The following is a 15,289-nucleotide window of genomic DNA, read 5'->3' as shown; positions in this document are numbered from 1 at the left end:
GTTGGAAGCCAAGCATTAAACACGTCCTCGTCTGTGGAAAGTCACTTCAGTCACCTGGTGCCTGAGTCAGATCTTGTCAGGTCTCCTTGGCATTTAATGATAAAAAACCTTTTGTAGTTTTTAGTTGACTTTCCTAACCCTCATGAGGGAAAAGCCCCACAGATTAATAACCCGTTTTCTTAACTTACTATAAATTACACATTTCAGGTGTAAGGAAATTTTCTGATTAAATCTGGTATATGTGACAAATCTGATTAGTAACAAAAATAAAGTGAGTTTGTCACAGAGCTCCTAAAACTCAGGTATGCTGTGTCTAAATGGACGGGCCGGAGTGTATTCAGAGCTATGTCAAATCAGGTTGATGTTTTATCTTAAATCTGCAGAATTCCAGCTGGAAGATGACAGAGCATATTTTCAAGTTGTCTGTTCTAACATCCCTTCATCTTAAAAGGAGACTAGAAAAGATTTTGACTTTAAAATCACTGACATTAATAATGTAGGACATATTCAACCTTTTACTAGAACTCACTCTTTAATGTGTTTAATTTTATTCAAGAAAGTGACCCTGTGCTTATAATCATCAGTGACAGTGTAACCCAGGTGCAGAGAGCCAGTAGCTCGATACCAGAAAACCGTCACAAGGGCTGAAATGTCTAATTCACCTTTAAATCCAGCTCAGATGCTCGCCCCTTAAAAGCTGCTGTCTGCTCCCAGGGTTGGAAACACCACTCCTGACAGAGCTCGTGTAATTTTTTATTATGGTTATTAAATGCAGATAAAGCCTGCTGCGTAGCGCAGCGGGTGTCTGGGCTATAGCCTGGCTGTGGGGGTGGCCCAGCCAGGAGCTCGCCCACCTCCTCCCTCGGCCGCCCACCCGGTCCTGCCCAGGCAGCTGGGTGCCCGGGCTCAGTTCCTGATGGGACAGGACATCTGGGCAGGCGGTTGTGCGGGAGCCCCTGCCCAGGACCGGGTGGGGTGGTGACACCCGAGCTGCTGGGGAGGTGGGGGGGGTGCATGGGTTTTGGGGAGGCTCTCTGCCCCCACCTCCAGGGTCCCCTGGGTGGTCACTCCCCACGGCAGCAGCCCAGTGCCACCTCTGAAATGTCGTCTCCATCCTAATTACCACAACTTTAGGATCAGAGATTTAAGGAAACCGAGGGGCCCTCAGAGCCTGACCTTTACTTTGGAAGTTAGTCCTGACCATGCCCAAGCAGGTGCCACACAAAACAGCACCCTGCTTTTCTTTTTTTTTTTTCCCTCCGACAGCAATTTCCATTCCTTCTTTGTTCTTTTCTTCACGCGAAGGTATTGCAGTCTATACATTATTGAACAAGCTGCAGAGAAAATCATTACTTTGCAGGGGGAAATAAAAGTTACTGAACATCGCTGAATGCAGCGTGCCGGCAGCTGGAACGGTTTTCTAACAGCCATGTTCTGGAAATTCTCATCCACAGCCTGACGGGTCCCATACAGGCTGCAGGGAAACCGCCAACCAAAGTGTCCCAACACCAGGCAGTCTGCACAGTCGGGGATTTTACGACTAACTCGAGAGCTGAAAGAAAAGCACATCGTTTGAGCTCATCCCAAATCCTGCTAACACATGCCTGTCCGGGCCTCCATCTGTCCATCGAGGCAGGGCTGGAGCTGCCTGGGTGTCCTCCACCGTGTGGGCTGTCCCCGAGGGCCGGGTGGGGGTGAGGGATGTGGCCAGGCTGCTCTGGGAGGGTCATCCTGTCCACGGCCCAGGCTGCCCCAGGAATTCACACTCTGGTCCAAGGTGAACAGGTCTTAGAAGGTGCCAGAAAGTGTGTGCTCCCGGACGTGGCACAGAGAGGGGGTGAGCATAGGCGCGGGCTGGTGAGGGCGTCCGGTCTGCCAGGTCATGGTTAGTTACCGTTTAGTTGGGAAAGATGGACTGAGACTGCAAATGGGTGTGAGGGTTTGCCGCTCCTACTGGGAAAAATGAAAAGTCATAGAAGAGAAATAATCACACACATATTGGTGTCTTCAGGTGTCCCTGGGGCGGGTCCTCTCTAGATCTGAGGTCAGAGATGATAATGATGCAGCGTTTTATTCCTCCAACCTCCCCACCCCCAGACCCAGCGGGGTAGCAGAAGCAAAGGTTATTCTCAGGACCAAGCTGTCTCTACTGCAGTTTAAGGAATCAGGGGAGAAAGAGGCAGAAGCTCCCCGTAAAAGTGCTCTGGTGTCATTTTGGAAAAAAACAGAAACCTGCCAATGGCCACAGCTTCCGCACCACGAAAATCCCCACAGTGACCGAGTTGGGACAGCTGGTGGGGGAGCAGCCGCCTCTCAGGAAAGGCTGGGGACCCCGGCCAGCCCCCCCAGTCCAGGGGCATGGCCCCCGACATGCCTTCCTCCCCTGGGGTCACTTTCGACAAAGTCCCAGAATTCCATGCTGTTGAACCCGGTTAAGCCATTGTTTTACCTTAGGGCTTTTCAAACTGCCTTCCTCACGCTCAGGAAGAAGAAAGTTTCACATTACAGCTCTGCGCTGACTCACGCACACGTGTGTAGCTGAAGGGGAGAAGACAGCTCATGTATGCAAGCGGGTCACACCCCATTAAACAGATTCTCCGACCCACCAGTGGGTTTTCAACCAGAATATGAAAATTCTGCCCTGGATTTAATGTTTCAGCTAATTTTTTCCAATTCACTCATCACCACCTGTTGTGAGAAGTGTCTGCCATTTTGAAAGAAAAGAAGAAAGGAGAAGGGGGTGGATGTCTGATGCCAGGACCCTGAGTGTCCCTGTAGAGGAAGGGGAATGCTGGCCCCACGGTGGTCAGGGAGGTGCGACCAGGGCGGCCTGAAGGTCTGAAAGCTCGGGCCTGCCTTTGAGTTAATTTCCTCCAGCTTCCCCCTATACGAGAACCCAGAAGGCATCTTGCCTGTGTCTGGATGTGCTTTTATGTTTGTTTTTGGTCTGAGGGGTGCACGGATGCTCTAATCAGTTTTAGACTTTACACTGTTTTATCATCTTCGTTTGCTGGTGCTCTGGCAGTTTATGGGGGGAAGCAGAGCCATCAGTTTCAGTAACTCCCAGCTTTTAGGCATATGACCACTGCCGGGTGCAGCTGTCGCTTCCTCTGCTGGTGACTGGTTGGCTGCCCGCGGCCAAGCCGTCCAGCATCCTGCGCGCAGAGCCGCCCCTCCGCCCAGACCCTGCGGGGAGCCCTTGCCCGTCCCCTCCCTGAGCCCTTGCCGTGTCTCCGCAGGACTCGGCAGGACCCGCAGGAAGACCAGCGCCCGCGACGCGTCGCCCACGCCAAGTACGGACGCAGAGTTCCCCGCCAACGGGGGCGGCGCCGACCGCATCTACGACCTCAGCATCCCGGCCGTGGTCAAGTTCGCCTACGCGGCCGAGCGCGAGGACGAGCTGTCGCTGGTGAAGGGCTCGCGCGTCACCGTCATGGAGAAGTGCAGCGACGGCTGGTGGCGGGGCAGCTACAACGGGCAGGTGGGCTGGTTTCCGTCCAACTACGTGCTGGAGGAGCTGGACGAGGCGGCCGCCGACGCGCCCGGAGGCCCGAGCCTGCGGCCGGGCGCCGCACTCAGCAACGGCCAGGGCGCGCGGGTCCTGCACGTGGTGCAGACGCTGTACCCCTTCAGCTCGGTCACCGAGGAGGAGCTCAACTTCGACAAGGGCGAGACCATGGAGGTGGTGGAGAAGCCCGAGGACGACCCCGAGTGGTGGCGCTGCCGCAACGCCCGCGGCCAGGTCGGCCTGGTGCCCAAGAACTACGTGGTGGTGCTGAGCGAGCGCCCGGCCCCGCACGCCGGCTCCGGCCCCGCGGGGCCCGCGCGCTCCGGCCGCTTCGCGGGCCGGGAGTGGTACTATGGCAACGTGACGCGCCACCAGGCCGAGTGCGCGCTCAACGCGCGGGGCGTGCAGGGCGACTTCCTGGTCCGCGACAGCGAGTCCTCGGTGAGTGCAGGGTGGGCGTGGCCGGGAGAGCGGCGGGGCGTGTGTGTGCACGTGCATATGTGTGCAGGCCTGTGTGTGTGCGTGTATGTGTGTGCGTGTGTAACGTGCAGCAGGACTTCCTTGTCCAGGACGGCAAGTCCTGGGTGAGTGCAGGGTCGGCACAGCCTGGAGGGCAGAGGGGTGTGCGTGCGTGTGTCTGTGTGCACATGTGCATGTGTGTGGATGCTGTACAAGGCTGTTTCCTCCTCAGGTGCAGCCAATCCTTGGTAAGTCGGGCAGTGGGAAGGAATCGGAGAGCATGTACGTGTGTGCACATACATGTGTGTGGGAGTGCCCTCCAACAGCAAGGGTATTTGGGGCTCGTGTTGGTGGGGGCGAACACAGTTGTTCTGTGCAGCCTGTGTCCCGAGGTCCCAGTGCAGTGGCTGCCGGCCTCTGATGCACTGCCTCTCCCCGAGGCGCGCTCTTGCAGAGGGACGGTGAGTAAAGTGTGTTTTAGCCTCCCAAGGTCTGTTGCCTCTTGACAGATATTGCCCTGTTTCTGTTCTGCAGACTCAAACGTCCTTTTCTGCCCCGGTTTCCCTTGTGAATGACCCGTCTCGGCCCTAGAGGTTGACCTGGTTTCCTCTCTGGGTCTGAGACACACCAGATGTTCTCAGCAAGGTGGACACTGAGTTTCCAGCACAGCCTTTTGTTGGTTTGTTTCCCTTTTTAAAGCATGTAACCTTAGGTCACCTCTGCCGCAGGCACCCCCTAGGCTATCTCTGAAAGCTTTTGAGGCACTTAGGAGCATGACTGAAAGGAAGAGACCGTTGTTAAGAGAGATGAGCTTGTGTGTGTGAAGAGAGTAGGGGGTGTGAGACCTCCGACCTGGAGCAGATCCACCTCCAGCGCAGGTTCGAGGGCTGTTTTGGCTGTGTGTCTGGGAGCACTGGGATGGCATCACATGAGGCAGCCTTTCTGTGTTTTCATTATGGAAATACCTCTCAACCGATTTTGTAGATCCCTGGAAATGCACCTTCCACAGAGCGGGTCCCCCAAAACGAGAGCTTGGGAGCTGGAGTCTGGTGCGATGGCTGTGTTGGCTCCTGCAGGCTTCAGTTTAGTTTCTGAATTGCAGCCTGTCGGACTAGTAAGCACGCGCTGTGTGCTGTGGCTCTTGTCCCCTGAACGGGTGTTTATCAGGGTAAGTGCATTCTCAAGATTCCCGTTGACTGATCGGAGAGGACTTCAAGGCCACAGAGAGAGGGGCAGCTGTGGTCCTGGTGGAAAGCGGCCCCCTTTGCTGGCATAAGCAGCTCGAGGAGGTGGCGGCCACCTGAGATGCCGAGATGCCCTGGGGCCTGGCCGTTAACCGCATCTGAGGTCTGGACGCTGAGGTTTTCTCAGGCGTGTCCCTGCGTCTCTGCCGACAGCAGAGCGGGGCCAGCCGTGCCGCCTCCTCGCTCACAAGCAAGTCGGTCCTCAGCGTCATCTGCGGCTGGTGAGGAACCGTCCGGATGGACGGATGGACAGCCCGTTGCTTGGTCCTCTTCTGCCGTCCACTCCCTCGGCTTCTCACCAGCCTCCCCGTCTGCTTTCCCCTCCTCCTTTGTCTTTTCTCCTGTTCGTTTTGGCTCTTCTGAGACGAGAGCCTGGCCTTCAAAGCCAGGGCCTGGGTCAGTGTTCCTGCAGGACCTCGTTCAAGTTCCTTTCCCTTTCTCGGGGTCTTTGGGCCCAGGGCTCGCCTTTGGTTGAGGTCCCCGCAGGACCTGTGCACCCTCCATACGCCGCTTTTTTAGAGCACGTCTTCGAGATGTCCGTTATTTTAAAATATCCTGAGTGGTTCCAATATAAATAAGCTAGAGTCTTGCCTGATGATATTTTGCTTTTAAAAATATTTAATTTTTTTTCTATTTTGAAAAGTAAAACATATACCCAACTCTGAGTCCTGGGCAAGCTGTGCTTTTTTAGGGGGGAAGGGGAGGGGGATATGCATATTTCAGAAAAAACAAACAGCATCATTACATCCTGTGATACCCAGTGTCAGTGACGTCTGGGGGTTTCACAGGTGTCTGTTGGACGTGCTTTACCGATGAATGAATGAATGAACCAGAAGGTCCTCTCTTTCCTGTCCTGAATCTCACCACCCACTGTTTGTTCTTCCTTCATCCACACTCCCCCCCCCACCCCCGTAATCTGTAATTGTCATTCCTCTTTAGCAGCTCAGGATGAAACAGTTTCAGTTCTTAATCGCTGTGTTTAATCATCATACCTCCATCTGCTAATCCTTGGCTTGTCAAACCTAGTGAATTCAAAATTCCTACCTGCCTTTGATGCTCATTGTAAATCCTTGCGTATTTGTTGAGACATATTCTGTGGATGTGGTTAGACGGCGGTGCTGCCATGGGGAATACCCAGGTGCTGGGCGTCTGTGAGCCGTGTGAGCTGAATTAGCATAATTCCTTCCTAGGTTTTTCAAATTGCATTTTCTACAGAAATTGTAGCTTTTAACCAAAACTCGATGTTTTTCAGGCGTTTTCATCACTCCTTCTCCCTAGAGCAGTGATGCTCGAACTAAGGATGTATCAGAATTTCCTCGAGGGCTTGGTCAAATAGAGACTGCTCGGCCCCAGCGACCCGTGAAATGCCCAAGAATGTGCATTTCTAGCACATTCTTTGGAGATGTGGCTGTTGATGATCTAAGGACCACACTTGGAAAACCCCTGGTCCCTATTTTGCCATCTTACTGGTTTTATTCATATTTCCAGCAGTGAGTGGAACTCCATTTCTGCTTAAGACTACATTTCCGAGAGACATAAATGGGCTTCAGGGTGAAAATTATAACCATCATAGGGTTTAATTTTATGTAGACTCTTAGGTTCTGTTGGGTGGAACGCATCTCCTCAAAGTGTTTGCTGGTTTACTTTTTAGCTGTTTAGAGCTTGGTAACAAACCCTCTGAGTCTGCATTGTGTTTCCGATTGGAGCTGGTGGGCATCCCGTGTCCCAGCAGAGCGGGGGCCTTGCCCACACAGCTCGGAAGGCGGGGAGCAGCGCGGTGAAGTCCTCCCTGCAGTGTGACCCCTGCAGGCAGCTTCCCAGGCAGGAAGAGCACGTGTCCTCACCCACCACCCAGCCTGATGCTTCGGTTCCCTCTGTCAAGATCATAGGGCATCCACCAGACTTGCACAGACCTTTTTAGAGTAGCCCCTGAACTTCTTATTTATGTTTCTTATTGTGCCAGAATATAAATAACATACAATGTAACATTTTCATCATTTTTCAGTGTAAGTGCAGACGTGTAGGTCATTTGTGCAGTCATCACCACCCTCCTCCTCCGGAGCGCTTCCCTTTCCCTAACTGGGGCCCTGGACTCACTAAAGGGGAACTCCCCCGCAACCCAGCCCCAGGAGACTTGCTACTCACTGTCTCTTTGAATTTGACTAAGTACCTCATATGAGTAGAATCACACATGTGTGTGCTTTTGTGTCTGTCTTATTCCACTCAGCGTAATGTCCTCACGGTTCATCCGTGTGGTAGCAGGTGTCAGAATTCCCTTCCTTTTTTTTAAAAGCTGAATGGTACTCCGTTGTGTGGATGGACCATGGTTTGTTTATCCATTCATCTGTCGAAGGACGCTTGGGTTGCTTCCACCCTTTGGCTGTTGTGGACATGGGCGTGCAGACATCTGCTCTTTAAGGTGCACACTCAGTAGAGCTGGCTGGAGCGAATGGTGGGTCAGTGTTTAATTTTTTCAGGAACCGCCATCTGCAGCTGCACCATTTTGTCTTCCACCAGCTGTGCACAAGGGTTCCAGTTTTTACACATCCTTGCCAGCAGTTGTTGTTTTGTTTTTCTGTGGGGTTTTTTGTTTTTCTGTTTTTCATAACCACCATCCCAAGTGGTATCTCACTGTGGTTTTGATTTGCATCAGCACAGAGCCTTTTAATCTCAGCTGCACTTTTTGCCTCTTTGAGGGTATTTCCTGCAGCCCTGTTACTAAGTGGTTCCCAAGGATGGCCTCAGTGTCCCCACAGAAGCAGCACAAGGTCCTAACACGGAATCAGAAAGCAGTTCTCTCATTCCAGGAGTTCACCCTCCCTAGTTGTCCAGCGTTGCCTTCTTTTAATCAAAATTGACTCACTGTCTGTACTTACACCACTAGCAGTCAACTGATGTGTGTGTGTGTGTGTGTGTGTGTGTGTGTGTATCCATATATATAAGATTATTACTGATCAGTCACACCAGGCATGACTTGGCAAAAAGACAGAGAAAGACAGGAACAGTGTTCTGAAAGTCTGCCCTCTGAGGCATTTATGTTAACTTTAGGAGATGCGTTTTGGGAGGCGGGGAGAGAGAACACACACACACCTACATCCTGACTTGAATGTGGACAGTAAACGCTCTCGTTTGGAGATGCGGCAGGTGGGACTTCGCGGGCTGTCCCGAGGCTGACAACTGATTTCTCTTTGTTTACTTAAACAAGTTTATTTAAAAGCTAAGGGGAACAAGAATATTTGATCATGTCGCATGTGGACTGGCTTTAAGCCTAGGGAGTGACTGTTTCACAGATACACTTAGAGGAGAAAGAAAATGCCAGTCAGAAGATAAACTGGTATAAAAACAAAGAGTAGCTGTTGGCAGCCAGGGGCCTGCATATAGGCAGTGAGTCCATTTTGATGCAAAGTGGGCTGTATTGGACAAGTGGGGAGGGGGACCCAGCAGTGAGAAAACTGAAAGGCCGCTTTTCTGAGATAAGAGCAGAAAATATTCATCAGTGGGGTACAGTCTGCGTTTAACCCATTGGCTCTAAGTTTTTTTGGCAAAGGAAATACTTCTCCGGACAAAAGACTACTTTCCTTAAAGAAGCAAAACGGAGAGAAAAACACCCATTTACTAGACAAGAAGGAAAGAATGATACAGCCTTTGATAGGAAACCAACAAGGTGACCTCTCTTTGAGGGCAGAGAGAGTGTTAAATATATGCATAAATTATTGGTGTTTGAAGACCTGCATGACCAGCAGTCGATCCAGGGTCCACCTGGGAGGCTCGGTGAACCACACGAAAGACATTTCTATTCTCACCTTGCTCTTAAGTCCAAGGCGAATGATAAGTGGAAGTTTTAAGGTTATTAAAGACTCAGCAGTGCCCGGGAGCAAGTCCCTCCCTCCCCAGTATGTCTTCTTAGCCACGTGCTTAGAAGAGGTCAAGTGATGTTGCTGGTCTTGGGAGCACAATTTGAGACCAGCTGGTCCAGTTCATCTACAGGCTCTGTTCAGAATTATTTCGTGGCAACATGTTAACTGCACTTGAGGGTAAAGATTGGAAAGTGTACTCACGTTGAGGAGAGAATTCCTTGAAGGTAACACACGTATACAGATAACACATGACGCCAAGATGTTAAATGAAGGAGCTTAGGTGAAAAGCAGACTTCCCTGTTCAGAAAGCCCTGTGTGGATCAGGGGCTCAGTTAAAAGGTCTGTCCTATGCCGGCTCTCACTCACATCCTCCCTCCACGCAGCGCTGCTTTACCTGTGAACTGGTTAACGTGTCCATAAAACCAGCACAGAGCCTGGCCGGTGCTGAACTGTAACACTGAGGTCGCCCTCTGTCTGCATCTCAAGACTGGCAGCGCAGAATGTGTGTGCTTGTAAGAATTAGTAGAAGCCTGAGAGTAAACACAGCTTCAGGGAGACCTGAGCGGAGGATGGATGTGCTGTTGGACCCAGGTGCGTGGTGACGGGTGTGTCCCCTGACCTTCCAGGACTGATGGCCATGTGGCCGGGGAAGTGGTGCTGATGCCCCGGCCTCACGCAAGTGCAGACCACCTGTCCGGCAGCACCTGCTCTAGTCGGTTCTGTTTTCAGAACCGTCCACAGCACCTGCCTTGGGTTGGGATGTGAGGCTGGCTTGCATGCATCTGGTTCGGTCCTGGGAAAACAGAAGTGGCTGAGAATTGTGCAGGTGACTGCTTGGAATGTCCTTCTGTGCTGTGCAGAATGTTCTGTGGGTGGGGCTGGGGTGACAGAGTCATTGTGACATCAGGGTTCCTGGTGATACATCTCTGTTTTTTCTGGCCCCTGCCCCCCTGTCCCCCCACCCTCCTGGGCCGGCTCAGAAGATCTTCACCCCGTGTTGATTCATTTCTGAGAGACCCAGCTGGGGAAATCGTTTTCACGTTCTGTGTCCCCCTCCCCACCCCATGCTGGCCTCCGACCCTCTAATGGCCGTGATTCTGAAAATGCCATGTAGCTCACGGCCAGATCAGAGATAAACCTTCCATCTCTTCCTGAAGTTTTATCTCGCCAGCATTTCCCAGGTTTCCTCCGAGGCAGCCAGCCCCAGGTTTAGTGTGGAGGTAAGAGGATGCTTTTCCCTCAAACGTTTGTTTTCATTTGGTCTGTTTCAGGCAGAGGGACACGTAAGTATGAACTGTAAAGACATCTGTCTCTCTGATTCTTCTCTGCCGACAGCTGTGGCTGGTGGGGGCCCCGCCATCCTTCCCAGGCCGGGACTGTCTCTGAGCCCCATCTCCCTGAGCTGTCATTGGTTTCTACAGAGTTGTCTCTGGTTTTGCAAGATTTGTACACTTTTAATCAGACACTCGCGAAGTCCATGTCAAAGACAAGGACAGGGACACTTGTTTTTCCCGATGGGGGGCTGGGAAAGCTGGCCGGGCTGCTGGACCTCGCAGCAGTGACTTCCGGGGCTTGGGAAAAGGCTGTTGTAGGAATTCAGTTAAGTGCTGGGTGATCCGGCTCCCACCACCAGGGCTCTCCGTGGACCCAGCAGGGGATCGGGCGTGGCCCTGCCTGGCCTCATGTGTGATGGCGCTGTCTGCTTTGCGGAAAGCCAAGGCGGGGCAGAGCTCACCTGGTTATGGAGTGGGGAGGCGTCTTCAGGGCGGTGAACCTCTGAGCAGAGACTTACAGGAAGGGTTGACCGAAGGCGGGGACAAAGGATGACTCAAAAATAGGAACCAGAGTGAAAATGAGCCTGGGGGTGGGGCAGCCTTTCGTCTCATAGATCGGCTCTGTAGTGGGGGCCACTGACCCAGCCCTGGTGGGCCGTGGTGGGCAGTTGGGTTTTATTCTGAGGCCATCAGGGAGGCCAGCGTCCCTCCAACTCCCTCTCAGCAGAGCCGGCCAGTTAGTGCCTCAGAAGAGGCAGGACCCTCCCTCCCTGCATTTGCCGACGTCCCACCTCCCCAGCGCTAGCCCTGCCGCCCCTGCATTGCTGGGGCCCAGCCCCCACTTCTGCAGAGACCGTCCCTGGCCACCCCCGCACATTTAAATGACCTGCGCTACCCCAGCACTCTCTCCTGTCTTCAGAGAACTAGCACGGTTTGCAGCTGACCATATGCCGTTTACTTATTCATCTGCGTCCCTCCCCCCGAAACAGTCACTTCCACAGGCACAGAAGCCAGTGCAGAGCTATGTCCCGGGCTCCCGCTCCTGCTCCCGCTCACATCCAGGGCGTGGCCTGTCTGCTGCCTGGTCTGTGACCAATAATTGCATGTTGAACTAATCAATACCTTTTTCCCCCAAAGAACATTCCTTATTCAATGTCTCACCCTACGTATTTTTCAATAAATGAGATAAAAGACCAATTTTAACAAAAATAACATCTTTCTAAAATATCTTCAAATATGAGTAAGGTGCCGACATAATCACAAGTCTAAACGTTTCGCAGTAAAACCTGCGCATGAAGCACGGTACGCCCCCTCGGGGATGTTATGAACCATGTTAAAATGCAACCAGAATTCTCCACTGCTCTTAAAATATTTATTTGTAAATAGCTTAGAATTAGAAATCTTTTTAGATTAAAAAAATTTTTTGAAAATAAGTTACAGGTGTACAGGACAGCGAGTCACACTCTTCAAAGGTCAGACTCCCACATGTGTTCTTTTTGACGATGGCTTCTGGCAGGTGTGAGGTGACACCTCGGGGCTTCGATCTGCATTTCCCCGATGACTGGCAATGTTGACCATCTTTTCAGGTGCCTGTTGGCTATTTGCATTTCCGTCTTTGGAATGTCTGCTCAGTTTTCCTGCCTATTTTTAAATCAGGTTGTTTGTTTTCTTGAGGTTGGATTGTATGAGCTGGTTATACATGCTGGATACTGACCCTTACTGGTTTTACCATTTGCAAATGTTTTCTCCCCTTCAGTAGGTTGTTTTTTGGTTCTGCCAATGGTTTCCTTTGCTGTGCAAAAGCTTTTTAAGTTTAATTAGCTCCCTTTTGTTTATCTTTGCTTTTCTTTCCTTTGTTTTAGAAGACAGATCCAAAACAGCATCGCTGTGATTCATATCAAAGAGTGTCCGGTCTGTGTTTTCCTAGGAGTTGTATGATTTGGGGTCTTATGTTTTGGTCTTTACCGTGTGAGTCTATTTTTGTACATGGTGTTAAAGAATGTTTTAATTTCAGTCTTTCACATGTAGCTGTCCAGCTTTCCCAGCACCACCTATTGAAGAGACTGTCTTTTCTGTCAATATAGTTTGCCTCCTTTGTGGTAGATTAATTGACCATAAGTGCGTGGGTTTATTTCTGGGCTCTCTGTCCTCCGTGAGTCTGTGTGTTTTTGTGCCAGGACCACGCTGTTGGCTGAACTTCGAATAGTGGTAGAAGTCAGAGCAAGTGGGATTTCTAGCTGCTGCCTGTATGCAGACCACTTTTTAAAAATTCCAGAAACAGCTAAAGAAAAGAAAAACTCAGGTGAACAAGGTTGCCATGCCTTCCATAATAAGTCTCCCCATCTTCACATGACTAAAATGCGTTTAGCACCGGAACTGTCCTAACCAAATTCCAGTGTCCTTCGCTCCAGAGCATCCACATCTTGGGCTGCCCCCGGGTCGCCCTGGACAGCAGGCACCGCATGTCCAGTCGTAACCCCTGTTCCCTTTCCCTCCGCAGCCCAGTGACTTCTCCGTGTCTCTCAAAGCATCAGGGAAGAACAAACACTTCAAGGTGCAGCTGGTGGACAATGTCTACTGCATCGGGCAGCGGCGGTTTCACAGCATGGACGAGTTGGTGGAACACTACAAAAAGGCCCCCATCTTCACCAGCGAGCACGGGGAGAAGCTCTACCTCGTCAGAGCCCTGCAGTGACCGCCGCGGCCTGCGTGCCCCCCGCGGGTGACCTGCAGCCCGGGCCCTGTCCATGGTACTGCTCCCTCCGCCCGGTGCTCCTTTCCGCCTGCCCCCTCGCCATCCCAGGCCCCGCCGGCCAGTTTAGGAGACGGGGCGGTGGAAGAGGGGCGAGTTTGTCCACTTTATTCCTTCTACTTGGGAAACAGCCTTAGTCTGTTCAAACCGCTCAGGCCAACAGACCCCTTGTAAAGGAGACACCGGGCGCGGTTTGAATGCACCGAAGCTGCCGTTAATTCAGTGAACTACAGCACCTTCGAGAGTGGTGCCGGGGCTCTGGGCGGCACCGGCAAGGGTCCTGGCCCTGGTCCTGGCAGCCCCGGGCCCACGTCCTTGGCGCATACACGGCCCCAGACTCTCCGGGGTGGGAGTCGGGGCCGTGTGCTCGTGGCAATACCAGAACCGCCGGGTGAGACAGGAGGGAGGATGCTGTCCAGTGCCTTTGGGGCTGTGCTTGCAATAAAGAAAAGATGTCCTTGAAGGTCGGTCTGCAGGAGAGGGGCCGGAGACTTGGAGAGACAGAGGCTTTGGAAATGTACCCCCAGGTGTGCCGTCTGCCAGTGCTTTTTCCTCCAGCCCTGCGGCTCTGTTTCGATTTCACAACTATGTATTTAATTCTCAAAGTGATACGTATCTGTAGCCATTTGTTGACACTAATACAGATGATTAAGGAAAACAGCTGATCTTTGGGGAAGGGGAGTGACCAACACTTCGTGCACACACACACACACACACACACACTATATATATATATAAATATATATTATTTGCTTTACAGGGAAATTTTTCAGGGTTTACAAAAGAATATGTGATGGGTAGTAAGACACAGAATGTTTATGAAGAAAACGCATTTTCTTTCTTCTTTACATTTGAACTCCTTTATAGTTTAAATACACAGTCTTGAGATGGCGCATTCCTACAATTGAGGAAGGGGTCTTAAGACCCCCTAAACTTGCATACTCAGTTTTTTGGATATTGTAATAAAAAAAGTATTAAGACAAGATGCTGTGTGTGTTCATCTCTGGCGAAGCTCTGACTCAGTGATGGGAGAGGAGTTAGTACAGCTTTTCCCGAAGACTCAGTGCCTAAGGGAGGGAGGGGGTTGCACTTTTTGAGGGGAGTTTTAACAGATTTCTTCTTTGTGTGTTTTCTTTTTCTACCACTGCATTTTTGTATCTTGAAATAATAAATGTTAATTAGTGCAACTCCAAGAGAAACCAGAATCTCAAGCTTGGTCTTAACTTTACTCTTCAGAAATTATCCTTTAAAAAGCATTTCCCCAAACGGTTGTCAGCTGGCCTTCCCTCCTCTCTCTGCTCCTGCCTGCCTTCCATGCTCCTGGGAAGCATTTACCGCTCACTGAGCACCACGCATGCCCAGTACCAGGATACGATGCCACAGAGCACGATGCTGGTGGCCCCGCGGGCTGATTACAGTGCTCCTCCAGCTGGACACAGTGTTCTCGTCACAAGTCCTCGAGCTGAGTCCTGCTCTTGTCCCTGTCACACAGATGTTGGAGGAAAGGCATCCAGTGAACGCACGGGGGCACGTGGCTGGTGCGTCTCGGAGCAGGTGGCCAACCCAGAGGCCTGGCTTCAGGGCCACGCCCTCTGACCCTAGCCTCAGGAGGCTCCCAGGAGAAATGAGGTGTTTTGTGAGAGTCTGCACTTCATCAGTTGAGTTCATTTATCTTTAGTTGTTGCTTTTGATATAAAGAAGTCTGATGATAAAAGAGAAGTTTGGTGTCTGGTACCTAAGGAGTTGGGGGCACCCAGGTACATAATAGACCTACAGGGGAGAGAGGCAGGTCGTGACCTTAGACAGAACACGTGGGTTCTGGACCTTGTCCTGGGACTCACACTTTCTCCCGACTCTCAGATCTCCCTGCTGTGTGTTCCGTGTTGACCTTGTGCAGGGATCCCTCCAGACTGTGAGCGCCCGGACAGCTGAATCCCTGAGTTACATCCAGCAATTCAGGGAGAAGTAATTAAAGGGCACACTACAAACACACTTTGGCTTCGGGAGCTTCTTTAAGACTTGTAGTTGTAATTGACAATTATTTTTAATCTTCTCTCAAACCACCATGGGGTAGATCAGGACCAGTGTTTATGACGGTTCTGCACGCCAGGACGTCCCGGCACCAGGTGGACCGGTGGCGTGTGGACTGATGGTCCCAGTAGGAACCCATTGATAGAGTGGGGGATGCAGGGGAA

The 15,289-nt window shown here is 51.6% G+C and overlaps 1 protein-coding gene across 5 annotated transcripts in view; it reads left to right on the top strand.

Annotated features, from left to right (window-relative positions):
• The window catches only part of NCK2 (NCK adaptor protein 2), a 70,906-nt gene extending 56,829 nt beyond the window's left edge, over nucleotides 1-14,077 (top strand). For all 5 annotated transcript variants that reach the window (XM_074354695.1, XM_074354696.1, XM_074354694.1 and 2 more), the window contains 2 exons: nucleotides 3,240-3,949; nucleotides 12,843-14,077. In XM_074354695.1, coding sequence (XP_074210796.1) covers nucleotides 3,240-3,949; nucleotides 12,843-13,037 — 905 coding nt within the window. In that variant the 3' untranslated portion in view covers nucleotides 13,038-14,077. The remainder of the gene's footprint in view (nucleotides 1-3,239; nucleotides 3,950-12,842) is intronic.
• Nucleotides 14,078-15,289: the final 1,212 nt, after the last annotated feature.

The sequence above is a fragment of the Camelus bactrianus genome, chromosome 28 (genome assembly GCF_048773025.1).
Source record: "Camelus bactrianus isolate YW-2024 breed Bactrian camel chromosome 28, ASM4877302v1, whole genome shotgun sequence".
Lineage (NCBI taxonomy): Eukaryota > Metazoa > Chordata > Mammalia > Artiodactyla > Camelidae > Camelus > Camelus bactrianus.
This window is presented reverse-complemented; position numbering and strand designations above follow the sequence as displayed.